The 24,763-nt window shown below is 45.8% G+C and overlaps 1 protein-coding gene and 1 non-coding gene across 2 annotated transcripts; both read right to left on the bottom strand.

Moving 5' to 3' along the window:
- Positions 1 to 4,323: 4,323 nt before the first annotated feature.
- LOC110299945 (dipeptidase 2) lies at positions 4,324 to 16,424 on the bottom strand. The gene is made up of 11 exons (XM_085844265.1): positions 16,124 to 16,424; positions 9,653 to 9,958; positions 9,084 to 9,210; positions 8,679 to 8,827; positions 8,471 to 8,602; positions 8,169 to 8,238; positions 7,898 to 8,074; positions 7,294 to 7,378; positions 5,474 to 5,549; positions 4,659 to 4,794; positions 4,324 to 4,560 (listed from the first exon to the last, which is right to left on the bottom strand). The coding sequence occupies exons 1-11, from the start codon at positions 16,408 to 16,410 to the stop codon at positions 4,324 to 4,326; spliced, it is 1,782 nt and encodes a 593-aa protein (XP_085700391.1). The 5' UTR covers positions 16,411 to 16,424.
- Positions 7,718 to 7,850, bottom strand: LOC115031783 (small nucleolar RNA SNORA75). The gene has a single exon (XR_003837447.1). It is a non-coding gene; the product is annotated as a small nucleolar RNA SNORA75 (small nucleolar RNA).
- Positions 16,425 to 24,763: the final 8,339 nt, after the last annotated feature.

The following is a 24,763-nucleotide window of genomic DNA, read 5'->3' as shown; positions in this document are numbered from 1 at the left end:
TTTCCCAAGTACCCCTCCCCGTCCCTGAACATTTCTTTCAATATACACTAAGACCGGTTCTTAATACATTTTGGGGGGTTGAAGAGATGCCTCAGTGGTTAAGAGCACCGTCTTCTCTTCTAGAGACCCTGAGTTCAATTCCCAGCAACCACATGGTAGCTTACAACCACCTAGAGTGGAATCCAGTGCCCTCTTATTTCTATTGTACTCACAAAATGAAGGGCCTCAAGATGACTCAGTGGGTACAAGCATTTGCCGTGCCAGTCAAACTATTTGAGTCCTATGGCCAGATATTTTAAAAATTAATTTATTTTGCTTTTCAAGACAGATTTTACTGTGTAGCCCTGGCTGTCCAGGACCTCACTCTGTAGATGAGGCTTTCTTACTCTACCACTAAATTACACTCTATATTTTACTTTTCATTTTCTTTTTTTTAAATTTCATTTTATTAGTAGTACTTTGCGTGTGAAAGAACAGGGTGAGAGGTGCCTACATGCTGTGGCATTCAGATTGAGGTCAGAGGACAATTTTTAGAAGTCTGTCCTCAGCTTCCACCTTGCCAAGGATCTTTTTGTTTCCATTGCTATGCTGATCTAGCTGGCCCAAATGCTTCCCAGAGACTTGTCTCTGCCATCTTCCTGCAAGGGTACTGGGATTACAGATACATGCCATTGCATCTGGCTCCTTTTTAAAAATGAGATCTGGGTCTGGGTAGTGGTGGCACACGCCTTTAATCCCAGCACTCAGGAGGCAGAAGCAGGTGGATCTCTGTGAGTTTGAGGTCAATTGGGGTCTACAGAGCAAGTTCCAGGCTACCCAGGGCTGCATAGTGAGACCTTGTGTTTTCAAGACAGGTTTTCTCTGTGTAGTCCTGGCTGACCTGAACTCATTCCGATAGGATGCACAGTGTGGCTTGTCCATTAGCCAATCCCACCATCTATTACTTTTTGATTAAGAGTTTATTGAGACCCATTGTATGTCAGCCAGTGAGCCTCAAGTCTTGCAGAAACTAAGAGATAGGACAGAAGGACATGATGGAGTGCATCTGTAATGTCAGATCTCTGGATTCAGAAGCAAGATGACCAGCAAGTTTGAAGCCAGCCTACCAACCTAGTCTATGAGCTGAACTCCAAGCTATCCAGGGATACATGGCAAGACTCTGCCTTTAAACATTTGTATATAACTAGGGATAGGGGCTCACCAAGACTGAACAGACAATTAATTAGGAATCTTGTTTGACTTTATTTATTTGTCTCAAGAGGGCTGAGAGGGCTGGAGACAGTGCTCAGTGTTTGAGTGCACTGAATGTTCTTACAGAGGACCCAAGTTCATTTCCTAGCATCCATATCAGCAGCTGACAACTGCCCACAAGTCCAGCTCCAAGGGAATCGATGCTACTGATAGCCGTAGCCACCTTGGGTACACACCAATACAGACACAGGCACATACAAGCATGCACAAATATAAATAATTAAAAATTAATCTTTTGGGGGCTGGCGAGATGGCTCAGCGGGTAAGAGCACTGACTGCTCTTCTGAATGTCCTGAGTTCAAATTCCACAACCAACATGGTGGCTCACAATCACCCATAATGATGCCCTCTTCTGGAGCATCTGAAGACAGATACAGTGTACTGTATTATGTATAATAATAAATACATCTTTTTAAAAAAATAATCTTTTGCCGGGCGTGGTGGCGCACGCCTTTAATCCCAGCACTCGGGAGGCAGAGGCAGGCGGATTTCTGAGTTCGAGGCCAGCCTGGTCTACAAAGTGAGTTCCAGGGCTATACAGAGAAACCCTGTCTCGAAAAAAAAAACAAAAACAAAAAAACAAAAAAACAAAAAAAAATAATCTTTTACAGTGAGCATGGTGGTAATCACTTTTAATCCCAGCACTCAGGAGGCAGAGGCAGGAGGATCTCTGAGTTTGAGGTCAGCCTGGTCTACAGGGTGAGCTGCAGGACAGCCAGGGCTACAGAGAGAAACCCTGTTTTGAAAATTTGAAGAAAAAAAATTTTTTTTCAAAGGGGGTTGGGGTAAAGTGACATCTTCAGGCATAAGCAAGCATGTTGCCCAGCTCAGGAGAGCCAGGTGACAAGCTAGGTATGGCCTCAAAAACATCTGTAACCACAGTGATCCTGAGGTGGGACAGAAGGATTGTTGGGGCTTTGAGGCTGCCAGCCCAGCTGAAAAAGACAAGCTGTAGGTCCGAGCTGAAACCACGCTTTAGAGGAATAAGGTAAAGAAGAACAGGGTAGGACACCGGTTGCTGTCTTCTGCCATTTGCCTCTGCGCTCACCCACACAGGCACATGTACAGAAATCCAACCCTATACAATACAAAGAAATACATTACATTCACACACACAGAGTTCAAGGCCACTTGCAGCTGTGTTCTAAATTAGAACAATGTCTCAAAAATGAAAAAAAAAAAAGAATAAGAATAAGAAAAAGCATTTAAGATCTAGTTTTAATAGGGTTACCCTTGAGTGTAGTTGAAACAGATGATCTGAATGAACAGGTTTTCAGAGGAGCTGCTAGCCAGGGTGGGACCAGTTCTTAACAAATTTATCTCACACCGATTTTCCAAACCTACTCATTACAGCTCAGGAGCAGCAGACCTTTAAAACCCTTCTCATTTGTGGGAGGAGAAAATGAGGGGTCTCTACTGCAGCTAGCTCGAGGTTCTGCCATTCTTCCAGACATGGGCCACACATGCTGGCCTCCCATGACTCCCACTGGCTCCTCACAAGCCAAGTGCCTTTACACAGGCAACCCTTCAAGGGGACACCGAGCAGTGATAGGACAAGGCTGTGTCTGGCATGCCAAGCAGAGAGGTGGGCCCCAGCCAGATACAGGAAGGGATGAGAGGAAGGGCTCTGTAGCACAGAGGAGAAAGCAGAAGTGACTGATCAGTTTTGGTTTTCCCTGCAGCGCCCATGCCTCCCACATCTCCTTCTTCCCCCGGATACTACCACGTCCTCTACAAAGGGCATGCGCAAGCCCACATGGCCTGGCATGGAGAGACATACTGCCTGATTGGAGGCTACCGTGTCTACGGAGATGCGCCGCTTCCCACACCTGCAAAGGCTGAGCAAGAGAAGCCAGCGCCCAGCAGGGCTCCTAAGAGACAGCGAGTTCAGGAAGAGTCGGATCAAGATCTAGGCTGTCCCAGTGCAAAAATTCCTCGCCTGAAATTGAAGCTTGGTGACAAACGTTAGCCGCAGAGAGGACAAGCTGGTAGCTGCCTCAGAAGGCTTAGCCCTCTTCAGCAATGCCCTTCACTGACCACCAATGTAGACAGAACGATAGCTGCTCTACCAGTGCAGAGCCTGGTGCAGCCAGTGTTCTTAACCACTGAGCCATCTCTAGCTCCTGGGCTTTTTAAACTTTGAGTTTGGAAGATTGAACTCAGGTCCTCAGGCCTGTATGGCAAGGGCTTCACTGACTGAGCGAGCTATTCCCCCCTCCCCCCCAGCTCTTCATTTTTTCTTGGGAGTCATGAGTCCATGTACCACAGGCTGGTTATATCTTGAAATGCCCATTCTTCCTGACTCTACCTCTCAAGTGCTGGACTCGCAGGACTCTCCGAGACTGGTTGTATGTAGTGTTGGGGGCAGGGGATCAAATCCAGGACTTTCTGCATGCTGGGCAAGCCCTCTACCAACTGAGCTACATCGGCAGCCCAGTATTAGCTCTTAATATTACCTGTGATTATTGCAGTTGTTATTGATGTCTGCTCAGGGCCCAGGAGCAGGATAGAATGGATGCCTAAGTAGTTTGTACCTGGTAGAGAGGAACTTCCTGGGCTCTGGCGAACACCACATGTAAGGGAGTCCAACCATTGGAGGCCCATGACTATTATATGTCCTGGCAGTCCGGCATTTGTCCAAACATGAATGAAAGTTATTCACCATCCAGTCACATTCCCTTCTTAGGGATCGAAGGAATTCTTTGAGGGATCATAAGAGTGGGAGTCGTTGGTTCACTTTGTGGATTGAGATAAAATACTAAGAAGAACCCCAAAATTCACTTTCCCAAAGCCAGACCCACCCATTGGATTCATCTTGTGCTGAGCCCAACCATCTGGGTTAGACAGGCCACTGCCAGCTTCCTTGAGCAAATGGTGGCCAAAATGTCTAGTTCCACAAACCACCAGTGCAGGAAGCCTGTGTTAACCTACTCTACTTCAGAGAAGGACACTCACATCTGTTTCTATGTCCAAAGCATTTACTTCTAGGAAATATTTGCCCCTTCACAAGTGGAGGGACTTTCAGGGTACCAGAATGATATCTGAGAGGACTGGGTGGGTATCCTCTAAAAGTCACACGATAAGGCCTAACAAGGTCGCAACAATGGTGAGGCTTGGGACTATGAGAGGAGAGGATTCTGAGTGTGAGATCTTGGGTGATAACTTGTGTATATAATATTCTGGAGTCCCCGGTTGGTTCTTTTCTGGATGCTGTTTCTGAGGTCGCAGGGCTGAGTGGCAAGCACCGTCCAGCTGCTCCTCTGGGATCATGTCTTCCAGGGGACTTTGCCATTTGTTTTTGTCTCGGACCTGGAGATGACAGTTGGTGGTCAGCGGCTCTCCCAGGTCTCCCATAGCTCATTAGGTTCAGGTGCTTACACCTCTCTATTACCCACATCTCGGCATACCTGTTCCACCTGTCTGAAGACCCGAAGCAGGTTTCCTCGAAGGACGCCTTGTAGTTCCTGTTCATTCCAGCCTCGTCTCAGCAACTCCTCTATGAGCACTGGATATGTAGACACATCCTCCAGGCCCTGAGGGAACCTGTATAATCACCAGCAGGTGACTCTTAGACCTGGTATCCTAATCCCAACTCGTTACCTCAACTCAGCTAGGTGGTGGTGGCGGTGGCGCGCACGCCTTTAACCCCAGCACTTGGGAGGCAGAGGCAAGTGGATCTCTGTCCTGTCTACAAGACAGCCAGGGCTACACTGAGAAACCTTGCCTTTTTTTGTTTTTCGAGACAAGGTTTCTCTGTGTAGCCCTGGCTGTCCGGGAACTCACTCTGTAGACCAGGCTGGTCTCGAAAACTCAGAAATCTGCCTGCCTCTTCCTCCCAAGTGCTGGGATTAAAAGCGTGTGCCACCACTGCCCGCCCAAGAAATCTTGTCTTGAAAAACAAAACCAGAAACAAATAAAGAAGCAAAAAAAAAAAAAAAAAGCATGACAAAAGAGAGCTTGCAGAGAAGATAGTCGTCACCCCATCCCCGACCTTGCTGACAGCTCAGAGGGAATGGACCTGTTGGGCCTGGGTACTGGTGTGATGTGCCATGAGCTTTCTCAGAGTAGCCTTAGTGGGGGCCTTGAACTGGAGACATACAGGAGAGCACAGGAAAGAGACCCTGGGGATGGAGAGAGGTCGAGTGGGCAAAGCCTAAAAGCTGTGAGGACCCTGATGCGGTGAGAGCAGCTTCAGACAAGCTGCAGAGAGGTAAATACTCACTGTTTGGTACCGTCATAATCTCCGCCAATCCCGATGAACTCGGATCCAATGACTGACCTGATGTGGTCAAAGTGATCTGGGGAGAAACAGTCAGCAGTTTGGGGCTTTTAGGGAAAACGTGGTCCCGGAAGTAGAGTAGACTTGGCTGGTCCCACTCCTCCTTTGTTCACAGTCGAGTCAACTTTATTTCTTCTCCTACATTAAGCCATGAATTCACGGGGAGTGGGCTCCAGCAGCTGGGGCTCCTTCCTGATTGGCTCACACGAAGTGTGTGTCTCTGGGTGGAGTAAACTGGTGCTTCTGCTGACCTTTCTCTTTGGCGTTCCCCCTTCCCCTGCCCCTCCTCCTCCTCTCCCCCTCCCCCTTCCCCTTCCCTTCCCCCTGCCCCTCCTCCTCCCCCTCAATCTGAACATTTTCTTGGCAAGAAACTTGCTTCTTTACAGCAATGCCATCTGGACGCTGGGTGAAACTATAGACAGTTTTAGGTGTTCCTGTTTAAACACTGCCCCTCTCCTTGATGTGTACAATATCATTCTTATCATGCATTTGTGTATATGTGTATATATATATATATATCCAAATAAATAACTATATTCCTTAAAAGGTCTAGAGAGAGCTGGAGAGATGGCACAGAGGTTGAAAACATTGTCTGCTCTTCCAGAGGACCTGAGCTGGATTCAACTTTCAGCACCCACATGGTCATCTATATTTCTAGTTCCAGGGGATCTGATGACCAATTCTAGCCTCCAGAAGGGGTCATCGGACATGTGTGGGGTACACAGACATACATACAACAAAAACACCCACTAACATAAAAATAAATTAATAAAAACCAAACAAACATAAGGCCTGGAGAAATTACAGAGGGTGCCCCCCCTTCCTTTTATGTTTCTCATTTTGGTGAATTAGTGGAAGATGGCTTCCATGATCCAAACAGATCACCCCCCTTTTTAAATTTATTTATTTATTTGGTTTTTCAAGATAGGGTTTCTCTGTATAGCCCTGGCTGTCCTGGAACTTACTCTGTAGACCAGGCTGGCCTCGAACTCAGAAATCCACCTGCCTCTGCCTCCCAAGTGCTGGGATTAAAGTCATGTGTCACCAAGCCCAGTGTTAGATTTTCCTTCTTGTCACTGGTACTCCATATATCTGACACCTGAACTAACACAAGCAAGCCCTAGACTAGACTTCAGGTTGGAATGAAAGCATTTGAAACGCCACTGATTTAGGTCATATCCAACTTAATTCATAGTAGATTCCAGCCTGGAAAACCTGACGGGGCCTCCTTCGGACAAGAGTACAGTTGATGGGGATCAAAGCAGGGGCAGTAAAAAGTGAGTGCTTTGGTAATCCACAACAGATAGTTGAGACACTGCTGTAGAACTGATGGTGTAACAGGTCAGTTTGGATTCTACTCTGTTTCAGGTAGCATTAGGTGATGCATGTACTGTCCAGATTGGGATTTTTTTTTTTTTTTTTTTTTTTTGGACAGGGTTTCTCTGCATAACCCTGGCTATCCTGGAACTCATTCTGTATTATCATCTGTGGGGATCAAAGCCAGGCCTTTCTAGGAAGCAGGCACTCTACCAACTGAACCACATCCTGAGCTCCCATAATGGCATTTTTGGCTAAACTGTTAAGGCTGTGCTGTTACCCCCATGGCTTCAGGTCAAACAGTGCTATTCAGAAAGCCTAAGAGGAACTCGTTTATTATTCTCTCAAATTCCAATAAAATAGTCTTTGAGGGAAAAAAAACAGAAAGGAAAAAAAAAGGATTAAAAGGATATATAAAGAGGTATGTTTCAGGGAAGGGACCTCACCTGCCACAGTGGATACATTGGCTAAAGGGTTGCACGGTAACACTCCTACGGAGAAGGTCACCATCACGATGCCACCGTTCTTCTTCTGCAGGAATGGTCAAAGGGACACTCAGCTTGGATCCCAGCACAATTATGTGCCTACCTATAACCCTTGTGAGAAAGCTTTGGAGCCTGAAGGAGATTTTCCCTCCCTGGCTTTGTGTCAATGAGGGAAGCTTGACCTTGATTTAGGTAACGTCTTGCCCCTGGATTGGAGAGATGTAAGAATTTCATCTCCAACAATCTCCCTACCCCAGGTTCAAGAATTGAGAGGCCATGGTTTATGGTTTTGTTGGGCAGAGAACGCTCGCTCTGAGGGTTAAGGGGATGAAGGGATGGGGGTTCAAGTCTTTCTTTTTCTTTTTCTTTCTTTTTTTTTTTTTCAGAATGTCTCACACAACAGCCAAATATACTTCTGCAAAAACAGAAGATAAGTGTCAGTTCTGTGAATTCTCTCTTCTTCTCGTGCTGATCCATAATCTATCATTGGTTGACAGAAAGGCGTTCAATGAGAAGATGGGGGTTCGAGTCTTAAGTTAGGTTCCAGGGCTAGGAAATCTCTCACCAGAAGCTGCAGGAGGTCATCAGGAAGATTCCGAGCATTTGTGCACACAGCCCTGGCAGCGGAGTGGGAGAAAATCACAGGGGCTTGGGATACTTCCAAGGCCCGCCTGGCTGTAGCATCCGAGACGTGGGACAGATCAACCATCATACCCAAGCGATTCATTTCTGCCACCACCTTCTGCAGGGACAGGTTAAGGAGGAGGGTGTCAGGGCTACACGTACGCACACATTTACCTTTCAGAAAAGTGGGTGTGTTTGTGTGGAGTTCTTACCTCACCAAAGCTGGTCAGTCCAGTGACACTGCCGTAGAATGCGTGGACGCCCTTGGATGAGGTCTCTGCCCTGCAGGACAAGCATGAGGCAAACTAACTGATGGTCACACCCCTCCAAACTCTACCCCTGCAATCCCACAGAGCTCGTTCACAGACCCAGGTTGGCAAAAGGAGGAATCCCAGTCTGGCTCTTATCAAAGCCCAAGTATCAGTCCCTGTGTTCAAGTCTCGGAATCTACGAGGGCAAATCTTGGTCTTTGTCCACAAGGGCAGAATCCAGCTTTGGAGGGCTCCGTGCTCACCAGGGTGTGTTGCAGGTGTGTGTGAGCGTCAGGTAGCGCACCCCCAGCAGGTAGAAACTTCGAAGCACAGTGAGGCTGTTGTCTAGCGAATGGCCACCCTCCACACCAATGAGGCAAGCCAATTTCTGGGTGCTGTTCAGAGCTGTAGGCATAGGTCAGGTGATTATTTTCAGGAACTATATAGTAGCTTCATCCATTCCCCCAATACCCTGAATAAATCCACTTAACTTTAACTGAGGTCACAAGTTCCAGCTCAGAATAAGAGGCACACATTCTGCGAATGAGGTCTATCTGCTCCAGAGTGAGACGCAGGGCATCCCGGTCCTGCGTCTGGCATGGTACGTAAGCAGACCAGAACTGGAGGCAAAGCCAGGGGTTGGTTTGTATAGGAGAGCTACCTTGGCCTTTACAATGGACAGACTTGTGGGTTTAAAGGCCACATGTAATGAATCTGACCCGTCTAACCACAGGCTTATATTAGGTCTTTTTTTTTTTTTTTAATTTCTTTGTCACTATGGTAACTGAGTTCCCATCTGACTAAATTGTCATTTCTGGGGCACCAATTTTTTCAACCTTCCCCAGCAGCTGTGTGTGTGTGTGTGTGTGTGTGTACCTGGGCTCCCACCAAGCCATCTTTAAGCCTATCCAGGTTGGTCTGGCCATGGGTGAAGTTTCTCAGGTTAGCATCTTGTAGTCCATTCTGGTAAAATTGTCTCAGGACAAGAGGCATGTCATTGTGGCTGTAGAAGAGTCAAAAAAAGAGGTTAGGTCAAACAAAATTGGCTGAGTATTTCTGCCTGTGATCCTAGCAGTCAGAAGGCTAAGGCAGGAGGATCATTTAAAGTTCCAGGCCAGTCTAGTCTAGGCTACTTCTGATGAGCTCTGTAATAATCACACTGTGCCTCTTTGGCTTCCAACTCTAGCAGAACGTAATTCTGACAGCTTCTCTCATCCTACATCGTTACCCAGACCATACTGAGATCCCCAAAAACCTGGACTGGGCTGGGAGTCCTCACTAGAGAAGTGATAGAAAGAGGTCACCCACTGATGATAGGAGACAGCATTTAGGGGTGGGTAATAGGAGACGACCTTTATTAGTACAGCAGGCTCCGAACCCTCTGCACCCCAGGTGTATGTTCAACCCCGTTTCATTCTGACCGGCCCCAAGCCATCCTTACGCACCCATCTATAAGCGGGAACTTCTGCATCAAAGCTCTTGCGCGATCTCGCAGGTCTGGGAAATTGGGGTTGCCAGGAGTGGTTGGAATGCTGGAAATGTCGGGCTTGGTGAGTGCTCTGGGGATGCTTGATGTAGTGGAAGCACCAGAGATGCCTGGTTTTGTATGGGTCCATATTAGAGGCTGTGAAGGCCCTAACAGCAGCAGCACCAACAGGAACACTGAAGGCCCATGGCCAAGCACCCAATGACCCTTGAGCGACATCTTGCTCAGGGCGGAGCAAGCCGGCACCAATGAGGGTCGCGAAAGCCTGAGAAGGACAGAAGGCGGTGATATAATCCTGAGCCTCAATTTAAGCCACGCAGAGACCAGGTCTGGTGAGAAGAGGTTTGAGGTCACCGGATTCCAGTCACTGTATGGGGAAGAGGTGCATGAAAGCCGCCAGGGGGAGCTACAGCCCTACTATCCCCGTCTCCAAGGGCACTTCCGTGGCCTGCTTCTGTCTAGGTTTCTTTTGTCCAATGTCCCCACTGTTTACTTTTCCCAAAGGACCAACCAAGGTGATTCCTAGCTGCGTCTAGGAACTGTTCTCCAAGAAAGTAGACCCGGTGGTATTTCTTTCACAGTGAAAGGGCCTCTAGCTCTTTGCAGACCACATCTTGTCCCTGACTACCTGCAGCCCTCCCTGACTTCTTCAAGGGACACAAGTACCGAGACACACTGACCTCTCCACTTTATCTACCATCCTCTGAAGCCTCCAGCCAGCAACTGGGAACTAGTAGGAGCACACACCTGCATGCCCCAGCCCTATTCAAGGTGAGGACTGGTCTCCCTCCTCAGCAGATGCCATGCCCACCCAGGACTCTCCTATTGACCATGTGAGGTGAGAAGAGAGTAAGCACCTGAGTGCTTCAGGGAAATACTTAGTAGCACAGGAATAAAAGTCTGTCAGCTAGAGAGATAGAAGGACATGGAATACCTTCCAGGACAGCGGAGCCCCCCATCCCAGCACCTTCCTCCTGGGGCTGCAGGCTGACCTCCTACCTCAGTGTGGAAGCCAGGGCAGATGGATAAGCCCTCAGACCTGCCACTTGCGTCCAGCTACTCCACGCCCAGTGTCTGAGGCTCTTGTGGCCAGAGCTCTCCTAGAAACCTCAAGGACTTAGTTCCTGTCCTTACAAGCCCCACCCTGTTTCCAGCCTGAGCCCTTACCCTCTTTGCTTTCTCCAGGATCAGCCCCGGCTTCATGCATGCACACACAGAACACAGACACCACAAGCCCACATATAATACAGACACCACACACCACACATATAACACACACACAAACACATACTATACATGTACACATCCCCCCCCCATACTACACACACACACACACACACACATACACACACACACACACACATACACACACACACTGGCCATGAATGTTTTTGTAGAAGTCCCATCCCTTAAAGCAGTTTCAGGGTCTATGCTTATACTCCATTAAAAAACCTTTTCTTTTCTGATCCCTAGTCCCCACTGGAGAGGATCCAGTGTTTGCAACCTTCCTCAGGAGGCACGGGGACTTGGAGATGTCGAGAAACCCTCTTTCAAAAAGGAAATGGAGTGTGGACATGATAACATTTGTCCCAGAACTTGAAAGGCATAGGCAAGTGTATCTCTGTGAGTTCAAGGGTAGCCTGGTCTACATAATGAGTAGGCCAGATAGAGTTACAGAGTGAGCCCTGTCTCAAATGAATAAATATATTTTGAATTTAAAAAGGAAATGAGCAAACTCTTCGATAAGGAGGCAGAAATTTTGGACTACCCAGGATGATGGATTTGTGTTTTCGGGACTGTACATTAGTGTGCGCTGTCTGTAGTAGTGCTATGCTAAAAGTAGCCAAGCCCTTGCCTGCTATAGCTAGTAAGTAGGTTTCATTGGTAGGCCCACTATAGAACGGGTATTCCTTTGGGGCTGTGCTTCACATCAAGGCGTTCTTTGCTGGATTCAGACCTGGCTCCTTTTCCTCCCCCCCTCCCCTCCCCCACTGCCACTTTCGTGCGGACAAGTTGACAAAGGGGAAGAGAAATTCTCAGGTTTTCCGGTCTCCCTGTCACCATTGTGGGTTTGAGGGTAAATATCACACTTGTTCTGTTTTGTTGTTGTTGTTGTTGTTTTTGTTTTTAGAGCTTTATTATAGAAATGCAGGGGAAAGAGAGAAGATAGAAAGGAAGGTGAGAGAAAGAGAGAGAGAAGAGAGGAAAGAAGAAGACAAAGAGAAAGAGAGAAGTGAGAGAAGAGAGAGGTGAGAGGACAAAGGAATAAGAGAGCGAGGTGCGGGCCGAGCACCCCGCTTGTTCTGTTCTTAATAAGCCCCAGGAAGTTGAAGGGTATAAAGAATATGGCTTGGAGAGAGAGAGAGCTTAGTGCTGAAGACACTGGCTGCTCCTCCAGAGCACCCGGGTTTGATTCCCAGACAAAATATCCAAACACATAAATAGAATAAAATCTTGAAGAGAGGAAGAGAGAGAGAGAGAGAGAGGGGTGATGACTTAAAAGTGTCTTCTTCATTGTTCCCTATCTTTTTTTGAGGCAGGGTTTCACTGAACCTGAAGCTCATCATTTCAGCAACCCTGACTGGCCAGCAAGCCCAGAGATCCCACCCTCTTCCCCCCCTCCCCAATGCAGGGTGAGAGGCTGCTGTGCCTGACTCTTTGCCTGTGTACCAGGGATCCACACTCAGGCCCACACGCTCATACGTCCTTACCAATAGAGCTAGTTCTCCCGCCGCCACTGCTATAGATTACAACATTTATTTACTTAATTCTCTGTGTGTCTACAGGTGTGGAGGTCAGAGGAGAACTGGAAGGGCTTGGGTCTCTGCTCTCACCATGCATGTCTCAGAGACCAAGCTCAGAATGCCAAAGCTGGCAGCAAGCACCTTCACCTGCTGAGCTGCTGAGCATTTTGTTTCTTATGTTTTTTTTTTAATTTTCAATTATTTTATGTGTATGAGTTTTAGTTGCATGTTTGTCTGTCTAACACATGATTGTCTGTCTACCACATGAATGCCTGGTGCTCTCAGAGGTCAGCAGAGGGAATCAGATACCCAGAGACTGGAGTTATAAATGGTTGTGAGTCACCATGTGGGTGCTGAGAATCTAACACTGGTCTTTTTTTGTTTGTTTTTTTGTTTTTTGTTTCTCTGTATAGCCCTGGTTGTCCTGGAATTCACTCTGTAGACCAGGCTGGCCTCGAACTCAGAAATCCGCCTGCCTCTGCCTCCCAAGTGCTGGGATTAAAGGCGTGAGCCACCACTGCCCGGCCTAATCCTGGTCTTATTGAAGAGCAACAAGTGCTACTGACCTCTGAGCCATCTCTCCAGCCCTGGCCCTATTTTGAAGCAAACCACAAGGCTGGGATCTAGTTCAGTAGTCGAGGGCTTACCTAGAGTGTGCAAAGCTTGAGCAATAGCTCCAGGGATAAGAGGAAATAAAAAGGTAAAGCAACTCATAGATACGCATTCCATTTATATGTCAATGTTTTCTTCTTAGAAAGTCGGGGCTTTTAAAAGCAAATCACTATAAAGGCATCATTAAAAGCTCATAGTCCATTTTCTGGTGTTATTTCTTGTATGTGTGTGTCTGTATATGTGTATGCACATGTGGCTATACATGTGCTATGGGAAGAACATGGAGGTCAGAGGACACCTTGTGGGCATTAGTTCTCTTCTCTACCACGTGTGAGCTGGGGATTAAACTCAGGCTTGGTGGCAGGTGCCTTTACCTGCCCTTCCTAAAAAAAAAAAAAAAAAAAAAAAAAAAAAAAATTGAGACAGAGTCTCACTCTGCAGCCCAGGCTGGCATGGAAGTTACTCTACAGCACAGGCAACTCTCACACCCATTTCGTTTATCTTGCCTCAGTCTCCCAAGTGCTGAGATTACAGGTGTGTGCCACTATACCAGATGGTCCTAAACTGTCATGTTCAGATCTCCACAACTGCCCCCTTTCTATAACTATTTGGATTTCAATATGAAAATGATGGATGATGATGAACGCCGTCCTGGTTTAGTTTGCAGTTCTGAAAAGAATTGATTCTTTGCAATTGACTTGTTGAAAAAAAATTGTTAGTTTTGTCCTTGGCATTTTCCATGGTGTTGAGTTTACTGGTGATGTTCTATGGCGTCTGATGTGTTCCTCAGTTCCTTGTTTCTCCTATAAACTGGCGTATTGGGAAAGCTTTTCTTTACTTGTTTATTTAGAAGTGTGTAAGCTCTGTATTAACCATTCTGTCCTTAACTTGTAGCTTAAACAATCCTCCTTTGTCAGCAACTGCCGCAGACCTTCTTTTTCTTGTGCCTGCGTAAAAACAGGTCTCTTGAGCAGATGGGCAAAGAGTCGGATGTGTTGACAGACAGACACACGAATACAAGAGAGGTGTTGAATCTGAATGTAATTTTCTGGTCGAGCTTAGACTAATTATATTACAGCGACTATCATAAATTGTAAAACATAACAGATACGGTACATTGAAGTTTTCCAGGTGCAAGAGGAGTGACTACAAAAAGAATTTGCAGGAACCAGATAAATGTTTATGTTAGGGATAAGTATCCCTCCAGATGCAAGAGGAGTGACTTCAAAAGGACTATGTTTGCTTTAGAGATTAACTGCCGGCTTCAGATTCACACTTTAGCGTTAATTGGGCTAGGGGGGTATAAACCCTTGCCTGGCTTCAGGAATAAAGTAGTGTCATGAACCTTAGAATTCTTAGGCCTTGTTAATTCTTATCTATGTTTGGAGAATTCCCATTATTCAGTATAGTATATTAATTTGCTCTTGGCATGGAATGTAGTCCGTAATAAGAATTTTTATCTCAGTGAGAATATCAGACTCTTTCTGTAGACAACTGAATTTATGGTAGTGCTTAATTGTTTTATGGTAGAGCTAAATTAGTTACTGAATAGGTTAAACTCCTTGCTGCTATCTGGAATCTAAGAACACTGGGAAAAGGCTCTAGCTATGTTAGAATACAATCTTAAAAGGCATTACATTAGCCGGGCGTGGTGGCGCACGCCTTTAATCCCAGCACTCTGGAGGCAGAGGCAGGCCGATTTCTGAGTTCGAGGCCAGCCTGGTCTACAAAGTAAGTGCCAGGACAGCCAGGGCTACACAGAGAAACCCTGTCTCGAAAAACCAAAAAAAAAAAAAAAAAAAAAAAAAAAAGGCATTACATTAAGGTAATACTAAATAGAGTGCATGTGAATCTATACACTAGGCTAATGCGGGGAGTGGAGAATGGATATTATGGTTTATAAGGATAATGGGAGAAAAATGCCAGACCCCAGGAAGAGAGTTTCTTTGAAACCCATTGCTTCATCGGTCAGCTTCCCAGCTTTCGCTATGTCAAACTGACTCAACTGAAGTACGTGACAAGCAACCTAACTAGCTAGGGCTACTATACGCATGGACCAACGTGGCCAGTTACAGGAAGGGGGTTTTGTTTTGAGACAGAGTCTAATTATATATCCCTGGCTATCCTGGAGCTCACAGAGACCTATCTGCTTCTGCCTCTCAAGTACTGAAATTAAAAGTATGTGCCACTATGCCTGGACTATAGGAAGCTCTTAAAACTGTATTTCCAGGCCTTCACCTTAAAAGCTTTTGTTAAGCTGGTACGGGTGTTCAAATCTCTCATTCTCAAAAGTAGTATTCCAAGGTGTGCCCAAGGATTCCTTATAGGAACACGACTTTAGAAACTGCAGAGTTTCTCTGTAAAGGAATTTACTGTAAGGGAACAGGAAGGCTTGACTTGATCTTTGGCTCAAGTCAAAGATTGTTACATAAACTCATTCTGTTGGGCAGAAGAGACCTCCCCGTCACCCAGGTCCCCAGTGCCAGAATGAGCTGAAGTTAAAGGAACATGGAGGCCTTGGGTATGGGGTTGGAGACGGTTTTGCTGGACTTTGTCCACAATGTTCTTACTCCAGCTAGCGCGTCTCCCTGGGGCTCTTGAGTTTCTGTCTCCTGAGATCGTAGGCAGAAATCTCCTTTATTAACTACTGCTCATTTCTTCCAGTTTTAGGAAGTCCAGCCACTCCTGGCTTGTGCTGGTGGCTGCTGGCATGATTCAGAGCAGAGCATACTCAGAGAGACAGCCCCAGTTTGGTCCTTCTGTATCCTCTCCCTGTACTTGTCTCCTCAACTCAGCTCAACTCAGCAGACCACCCCTTTCTGCTGCCCAAGAAGCCTCTAGAGGACCAAGAAGACAGGTGCTGTGCAGAGCAACTCCACTCTGAGACTTCTTGCTCACGGCTAGTTGGCATTCAGGTGGGTTCTTGACTGCAGAGCATGCAGGCAGAACAGCTGTGGTTCTGCCTACACTGGTGTTCAGTAGAGGGCATTGCTGAAGAGGGCTCAACCTCCCGAGGCAGCTACAAGCCTTTCTTCTCTTCCAGGATGCTCAGGCAGCATCTAATGTGGGGCTACCCTTTGCCACCATGCTTCAATTTCAGGCGAGGAACTTTTGCACCGGGACAGCCTAGATCTTGATCCGACTCTTCCTGAACTCGCTGTCTCTTGGGAGCCCGCCTGGGCACTGGCTTCTCCTCTTGCTCAGCCTTTGCCTTTGCAGGTGTGGGAAGCGGCGCATCTCCGTAGACACGGTAGCCTCCAATCAGGCAGTATGTCTCTCCATGCCAGGCCATCTGGGTTTGTGCATGCCCTTTGTAGAGGACGTGGTAGTATCCGGGGGAAGAAGGAGATGTGGGAGGCATGGGCGCTGCAGGGAAAACCAAAACTGATCAGTCACTTCTGCTTTCTCCTCTGTGCTACAGAGCCCTTCCTCTCATCCCTTCCTGTTTCTGACTAGGGCCCACCTCTCTGCTTGGCATGCCAGACACAGCCTTGCCCTGTCACTGCTCTGGGTCCCCTTGAAGGGCTGCCTGTGTAAAGGCACTTGGCTTCTGGGGAGCCAGTGGGAGTCGTGGGAGGCCAGCATGTGTGGCCCATGTCTGGAAGAATGGCAGAACCTCGAGCTAGCTGCAGTAGAGACCCCTCATTTTCTCCTCCCACAAATGAGAAGGGTTTTAAAGATCTGCTGCTCCTGAGCTGTAATGAATAGGTTTGGAAAACTGGTGTGAGATAAATTTGTTAAGAACTGGTCCCACCCTTGTTGGCAGATACTCTTAGGACTGACTGGCTTCAACCATACTCTTGCCTCTAGCCTGATTTTAGCTAGATCTTGAATTCTTTCTTTCTTTCTTTCTTTCTTTCTTTCTTTCTTTCTTTCTTTCTTTCTTTCTTTCTCTCTCTCTCTCTCTCTCTCTCTCTCTCTCTCTCTCTCTCTCTCCCTCCCTCCCTCCCTCCCTCCCTCTCTCTCTCTCTCTCACTCTCTCTCTCTCTCTCTTTCTTTCTTTCTTTCTTTCTTTCTTTCTTTCTTTCTTTCTTTCTTTCTTGGGAATTTGTCCTAATGAAGTAAAGGCTATAGCTGGAAGTGACCTTGTTCTCTCTCTCTCTCTCTCTCTCTGTGTGTGTGTGTGTGTGTGTGTGTGTGGCAGGCTCACAGGAGCGTGTCCAGTGTTTGTGTCCAGTGTTTTTATCTCTATGTCATCGAGGCAGAGTATTTCCCTGAACCTGGGACTTGTTCCCACTGCCAGGTTAGGAATGAGCAAGGCCCACACATTCTCCTTTCTTACAGCCCACACATCTTGCATTGCAGGTATTCATGAGGCCATCCCCAGATTGTTACCTGTGATCCAAAGTCAGGTCCTCCAATGTACAACAAGCATTCTTAACCATCACGCCATCTCTGCAGCATCCCCCACCTGCTTCCTGAGGCTGTCTGTGTTGTCATGACAGCATCCCCCACCTGCTTCCTGAGGCTGTCTGTGTTGTCATGACTAGCCTGCAACTCTTGGGCTCAAGCTGTCTTCCTGCTAAGTCTCCCCAGTAGTGGGGTCTATAGGCTTGATCCACTGTCCTGCTCTAATGCCAAATACTAAGAGCGGACAAGAGGTCCAGAGCCAAACTCCAGGGGGACACACTTCATATTGACCCAACTTCTGGGACACCCTTTCCTTATTCCCCATCTCAGAAGCAGTTGCAACTCTTCTATTCCTCCCATGTGTGTGACACCCTTCTTTCCTCTGGTACCCACCAGCTCAGACAGGCCTGTGTTTGATGATGGCCAATATGTGTGTTTTCTAGGATGGCATAGTAAAGGTACCTGGATCTGAATGTGAGGTTTTATCAGAAGCCTTTAACAGCTCTGCTCCATGGAGTTTATCGTTTGACAAGCAAGCAAGCACACTTGGTTAAAAGTGTAGCCCTGGCTGTCCTGAAACTCTTGTAGACCAGGCTGGCCTCCAACTCAGAGATCTGTCTGTGTCTGCCTACCAAGTGCTGGGATTAAAGGCGTGCACCAAACCACTGTCCAATTAACTAATCTTTATTTATTCATTTTTTAATGTATTCACCATTGCTTTTTTCTGACACACCAGAAGAGGTCATCAGACCCCATTGCAGATGAGTCACCATGATGCATGTGAGTCACCATGTGGTTGCTGAGATTTGAACTCAGGACCTTCAGAAGAGCAGTCAGTGCTCTTAACAGCTGAGCCATCTCTCCAAACCCAGCTTTTAACTTTTGAACCATCTTTATAGCTCTGGTAATAATTATTTTAAATAGATTTATTTTATTTCATTTTTAAGTCAGTGCTCTTAACAGCTGAGCCATCTCTCCAGACCCAGCTTTTAACTTTTGAACCATCTTTATAGCTCTGGTAATAATTATTTTAAATAGATTTATTTTATTTCATTTTTAAGTGTGTGTGTGTGTGTGTGTGTGTGTGTGTGTACCCGAGTACAATGAATGAAGAGGCCAGAGGCATCACCGTCTCTGGAACCGGCGTTACATGCAGTTGTGAACTGTGCACCCTGGATGTTGAGAACTAAATTTGGGTCCTCTGTAAGGGTGGTGCTGATGCAGGCCATGCCAGTCAGGAGAACAGATAGGGTTTCTGCCTGCCTATGCCCTCTGCTCTGTTCCTAGATAACCATCTGCTGCCACTTTTTCCTGCCACACTGCCCCTCCCCCCCCCACTCCCCTGTGGCTGTACACCTGCCTCCACCTGAAGTGAATATCTGCTGCTCAGGTGTAGGCCAGGCTAGTCAGAAGATCAGGTAAGATGTCTACCTGCCCTTGGAACCCTCCTCCATCCCAAAGACCCAACCCACCGCCACCCCTTCCTGCCCCCACTTCCATGCCCCACCCCCACTCCAGTGGATGCCGGCTGCTCACTCAGATGCAGGCCACCCCACTCAGAAGAACAGTTTGCAGGCCACACCAGTTAGAGGAACTCCAGCCCCAAACTCAGGCAGAGATTTCCCGCTGGAGCAGAGACTACACCAAAGACTATGTATGCTACACGCCAGGCATGGTGGCTCACGCCTTTAATCCCAGCACTCAGGAGGCAGAGGCAGGCAGATTTCTGAGTTCGAGGCCAGCCTGGTCTACAGAGTTCCAGGACAGCCAGGTCTATACAGAGAAACCCTGTCTCAAGAAGCCAAAAAAAAAAGCCTATGCTACAATTGCAAATAGGTGGCCCACCCATGGATCACCTCCACTCTCTCAATGCCCTTCCCCTACTATCCCAATCCCTACTTCCCTTCTCATTATTGTCCCACCCCACCCGAACCTCCAGTTTGGGCAGAGACACCCTGATGGACCAAAGGCTACACTAGCCACCAGAAGTCCAGCCTCCAATTCAAACAGAAATTCCCTGCTGGACCAAAGGTCATGCTAGCTGCCAGGAATCCAGGCCACGAAGATCATAAGACCAAAGAGGAAACAGAAAACAAGGAACAAAACACACAACTAACAAGGACAAACTCAGAATTTGGCACCTAGATCTATAATCACGCCAAAGCCAGTGTAAGACACCAATGTAAGAGCAGAATCCACAACAGTCAGAGCAATGAGCCACCACCAGAGCCCAGCCTTCCTACTGCAGCACACCCTGAATATTCCAGCACAGCTGAAGCACAAGAAAATCAACTGAAAACAAACTTTATGAAGGTGATTGAGGTCTTTAAAGAGGACATGAATAAATCCCTTAAAGAAATCCAGGAAAACAGAAACAAACAATTGGAGGGGATGAATAAATCTTAAAGAAAACCAAGAAAAAACTAACAGTTGAAGGAAAGAAATAAAACTGTTCAATACCTGAAAATAGAAACAGACACAATAAAGAAAACACAAATTAAGCCAGGCGGTGGTGGTGTGCACCTTTAATACCAGCACTTGGGAGGCAGAGGCAGCCAGATTTCTGAGTTTGAGGCCAGCCTGGTCTACAAAGTGAGTTCCAGGATAGCCAGGGCTACACAGAGAAACCCTGTCTCGAAAAACAAAACAAAACAAAAAAGCCCCCAAACAAACAAACAAACAAAACCACAAACTGAAGGAATCCTGGAGATGGAAAATCTAGGTACGTGAACAGGAACTGCAAATGCAAGCATCACAAACAGAATGCAAACGATGTCAGAGAGGACCTCAGGCAATGAAGATACAATAGAATTAGGCACATCTGTCAAAGAAAATGTTAAATCAAAAAAAAAAAAAATCCCCGACACAAAACATCCAGGAAATCTGGAACAGCATGGAAAGATCAACCCTAAAATAATAGGAATAGAAGGAGAAAAATCCCAGCTCAAAGTCACAAAATAGTTATAACAAAAATGATAAATGAAAAATTTCCCTAATTTCCCTAAACTAAAAAAGGACATGCCTATAAAGGTACAAAAAGCTTACAGAACATCAAATAAATGAGCAAGAAAAGAAAGTCCCCCCACCACATAATAATCAAAGCACTAAACATAAACAAAGAAAGAATATGAAAAGCTGCAAGGGAAGAAGGCAAAATCACATATATAGGCAGACTTACTAGAATTACACCTGACTTTTCAACAAGACTCTGAATGCCAGAAAGGCCTAGACAGATGTCTCGTAGACTCTAAGAGACCACAGATACCAGTCTAGACTATTCTACCCAGCAAAGATTTTAGTCACTATAGATGGAAAAAACAATATATTTCATGACAAAGTCAAATTTAAATAACATCTATCCACAAATCCAGCCCTACAGAAGGTGCTAAAAGGAAAACTCTAACACAAGGGAGTTAACTACACCCATGAAAACACAGGAAATATTTATTACCTCAAGAAAACCAAAAGAAGGGAAGTGTGTACACAAACACACACACTATCACCACCACCAAAATAACAGGAACTAACAATCATTGGTTATTAATATCTATAAATGACCCAATTCTCCAATAAAAAGATGCAGATTGGATAGGAAAACAAGACCAACCCCTCTGTCACATTCAAGAAACAACTCAACATCAAAGAGAGACTTTACATCAGAGTGAAGGGTTGGAAAAGATTTTCCAAGCAAATAGATTAAAAAAGAAAGCTGGTAAGCCGGGCGTGGTGGCGCACGCCTTTAATCCCAGCACTCGGGAGGCAGAGGCAGGCGGATTTCTGAGTTCGAGGCCAGCCTGGTCTACAAAGTGAGTTCCAGGACAGCCAGGGCTACACAGAGAAACCCTGTCTCAAAAAAACAAACAAACAAAAAAAGAAAGCTGGTGTAACTACTCTAATACCTAACAAAATAGGCTTCAAAATTAGTCAAAAGAGATGGCAAAGGACACTTCATATTCATTAAAAAATTACACCACGATGACGTTGCCGTTTTTTGATGTTGTGTTGAGGCAGGGTTTCGATATGTGTAGTCTTGGCTGTCCTGGAATTTGCTCTCAAGCTCATAGAGATTCACCTGTCCCTGCCTCCTGAATGCTGGGATTAAAGGTGTGTGCCATCGCTGCTCAACTTTTCTTACTTCTTTATTTATTTATTAATTTAGAGACAGGGCATTTTTGTGTAGCTCTGGCTGTTCTGGAACTCGCTCTGTAGACCAGGCTGGCCTTGAACTCACAGAGATTTGCCTGCCTCTGCCTCCAGAGTGCTGGGATTAGTGGCATGTGTCACCATGCCCCGCTGATTCCTCAATTATTCCTCCCTCCCCGGCCTCACTTACTCTGGCTTCCAATGCTTCAATTCTTAACCCTACTCACTGATAGTAGGAGACTTCAATACCCTACTCTCACCAATGAACAGCTCATCCAGACGAAAACTAAACAGAGAAATATTGGAGCTAACAGACCTTATGAACCAAATGGACCCAACAGATATCTACAGAACATTTTACCTGATCACAAAATAATATACCTTCTTCTCAGCACCTCGTGGCACTTTCTCCAAAATTAACCACATGCTCAGTCACAAAAGAGAGAGCATCTCAACAGATACAAGAACATTGAAGGGCTGGAGAGATGGCTCAGTGGTTAAGAGCACTGACTGCTCTTCCAAAGGTCCTGAGTTCAATTCCCAGCAACCACACGGTGGCTCACAACCATCTGTAACGAGATCTGGCACCCTCTTCTGGATTCTGGAGTGTCCGAAGACAGCTGCAGTGTACTTACATATAATAAATAAATAAATCTTAAAAAAAAAAAGAAAATTGAAATAACCCCCTGCATCCTATCTGCTGGGATAACCTCTTCTTCACATTGTGTGAAGGTGTGTCTCTGTATATTCAATTGTTTATTCTGTACCTGAAGAGAGAGAAATGCTGGCAGGATCTTGGTATTGCTATCTTTATATCTCATGACCAGCTTCTCTATATTGTAAAAATTCGTCTTTCCTCACTAGCGTAGAGGCAATCTAGAATTATATCTGACTGGCTGTATTAAAGAACTGATGGCCAATAGCTGGGTGGGAAGCGGAGTGCAGAACTTGAGGGGGACAGGGGAACATGCTGAGAGAAGAAATGAGACAGGCAAGATTTGCCAGTGCGGACACAGAGATGACCAGATGGACCAGAACAGAGCAGAGAGGTAGAGCTAGCCACATGGTAGGAGGTAGTGCCAGGATTAGTCAGGTTTTAAGCTAGATGCTGGCTGGAAGACTGCCCTAGCTAAAAGACCTAAGAAAATATGAAAAAGCTTCTGTGTCATTTTTTATGCCACTGGTAGGTCCAAAAGTCCTGCTATATCTATCCGACTAGCACAGACTAAAGCTGGATTTCAACCACAGAAACAACAGAAAGCCTACAAACTCATGGAAACTGAACAACTCTCTACTGAATGACTACTGGGTCAAGGCAGAAATAAAGAAATTAAAGACTTCTTAGAATTTAATGAAAATGAATGCACAACATACCCAAACTTATGGGACACGATGAAAGTGGTGCTAAGAGGAAAGTTCATACCACTAAGTGCCTTCATAAAGAAATTAGAGATATCTCATACCAGCTACATAACAGTACACCTGAAAGCTCTAGAACAAAAAGAAGCAAACACCCAAGAGTAGTGGAAGGTGGGAAATAACCAAACTTGGGGCTGAAATCAATCAATTAGAAACAAGGAGAACAATACAAAGAATCAGTGAAATAAAGAGTTGGTTCTTTGAGAAAATCAACAAGATTGACAAACATTTATCCAAACTAACTACAAGACAGAGAGAATGTCCAAATTAAGAAAATCAGAAACTAAAAGCGGGACATAGCCTTGAACTTATTGTCACAGGAGACAACTTCCTGAACAGAACACCGATAGCTCAAACACTAAGGTTGACAATAAATGGGACTTCATGAAACTGAAAAGCTTCTGTAATGCAAAGGACACTGCCAATAGGACAACACAGAAGCCTACAGACAACATAGAATGGGAAAATATTTTCATCAATAGCATATCTGACAAAGGGCTATTATCCCAAAATACATAAAGAACTCAAGAAACTAGACGTCAACAGACCAAAAATTCCAATTAAAAAACGGGGTACAGATCTAAACAAAGAATTCTCAACAGAGGAGTCTCAAGAGGCTGAGAAACGCTTTTTAAAAATGTTCAACATCGCAGGGCATGGAGGTGCATACCTTTAATCCCAGCACTCAGGAGGCAGAGGCAAGCAGATTTCTGAGTTAGAGGCCAGCCTGATCTACAGAGTGAGTTCCAGGACAGCCAGGGATATACAGAGAAACACTGTCTCAAAAAACCAAAAAAAGAGCCGGGCGTGGTGGCGCACACCTTTAATCCCAGCACTCGGGAGGCAGAGGCAGGCGGATTTCTGAGTTCGAGGCTAGCCTGGTCTACAAAGTGAGTTCCAGGACAGCCAGGGCTATACAGAGAAACCCTGTCTCAAAAAACCAAAAAAAAAAAAAAAAAAGTTCAACATCCTTAGCCATCAGGGAAGTGCAAATTAAAAGGACTTTGAGATCCCATCTTATACTGGTCAGAATGGCTAAGATCAAAAAAATTTTTTTTAAAAAAAGATAAAAAACTTGGTCATGTTGGAGAGGTGGAGGAGCAAGGGGAACACTCCTCCACCACTGATGAAAATGCAAACTTGTATAGCCACTTTAGAATATGACAGTTTCTATGAAAACTGGGAATCCGTTTACCTCAGCTGTCCTACTCATGGGCATATCCCAAAGGATGCTCCATTCTACCAAAAGAACACATGCTCAACTGTGTTCATAGCAGCTTTATTCATAATAGCCAGAAACTGGGGGGCTGGTGAGATGGCTCAGTGGGTAAGAGCACCCGACTGCTCTTTCGAAGGTCCAGAGTTCAAATCCCAGCAACCACATGGTGGCTCACAACCATCCGTAACGAGATCTGGCGCCCTCTTCTGGAGTGTCTGAAGACAGCTACAGTGTACTTACATATAATAAATAAATCTTTAAAAAAAAAAAATAGCCAGAAACTGGAACAACTCAGATGTCTGTCAACCAAAGAATGGATAAACAGAGTGTAATACACAATATGTGATTACTCAGATGTTTAAAAAAAATGACACCATGAAGTTTTAGGCAAATAGATGGAACTAGAAAAAATAATCCTGAGTGAGATAACCCAGACACAGAAAGACAAACATGGTATGTACTCCTAAGTGGATATTAGCTGTTCAGTAAAGGATAATTATCACAGACCTAGGGAGTCTAAGTTACACGAAGGGCTTAGTGGGGACACGTGGATCTCCTGGGGAAGTGGGGAGTGAAATAGATT

This window comes from Mus caroli, unplaced genomic scaffold, assembly GCF_978045245.1.
Source record: "Mus caroli unplaced genomic scaffold, Mus_caroli_1 scaffold_10, whole genome shotgun sequence".
NCBI classification, from domain to species: Eukaryota; Metazoa; Chordata; class Mammalia; order Rodentia; family Muridae; genus Mus; species Mus caroli.
Note: the sequence above shows the minus strand (reverse complement) of the source record. Positions and strands in the feature narration are given on the sequence as shown.

Excerpts from the sequence above, each read along its gene's own strand:
- LOC110299945 (XM_085844265.1), bottom strand. The coding sequence starts at position 16,410 with ATGCCTCCCACATCTCCTTCTTCCCCCGGATACTACCACGTCCTCTAC. Across the intron at positions 9,959-16,123 it reads TTGAAGCATGGTGGCAAAGG|GCTTTCGCGACCCTCATTGG; the intron begins GTAGCCCCACAT and ends TGTCCTTCTCAG. Across the intron at positions 8,603-8,678 it reads GTTAAGTGGATTTATTCAGG|CACCCAGAAATTGGCTTGCC; the intron begins GTATTGGGGGAA and ends AGCTCTGAACAG.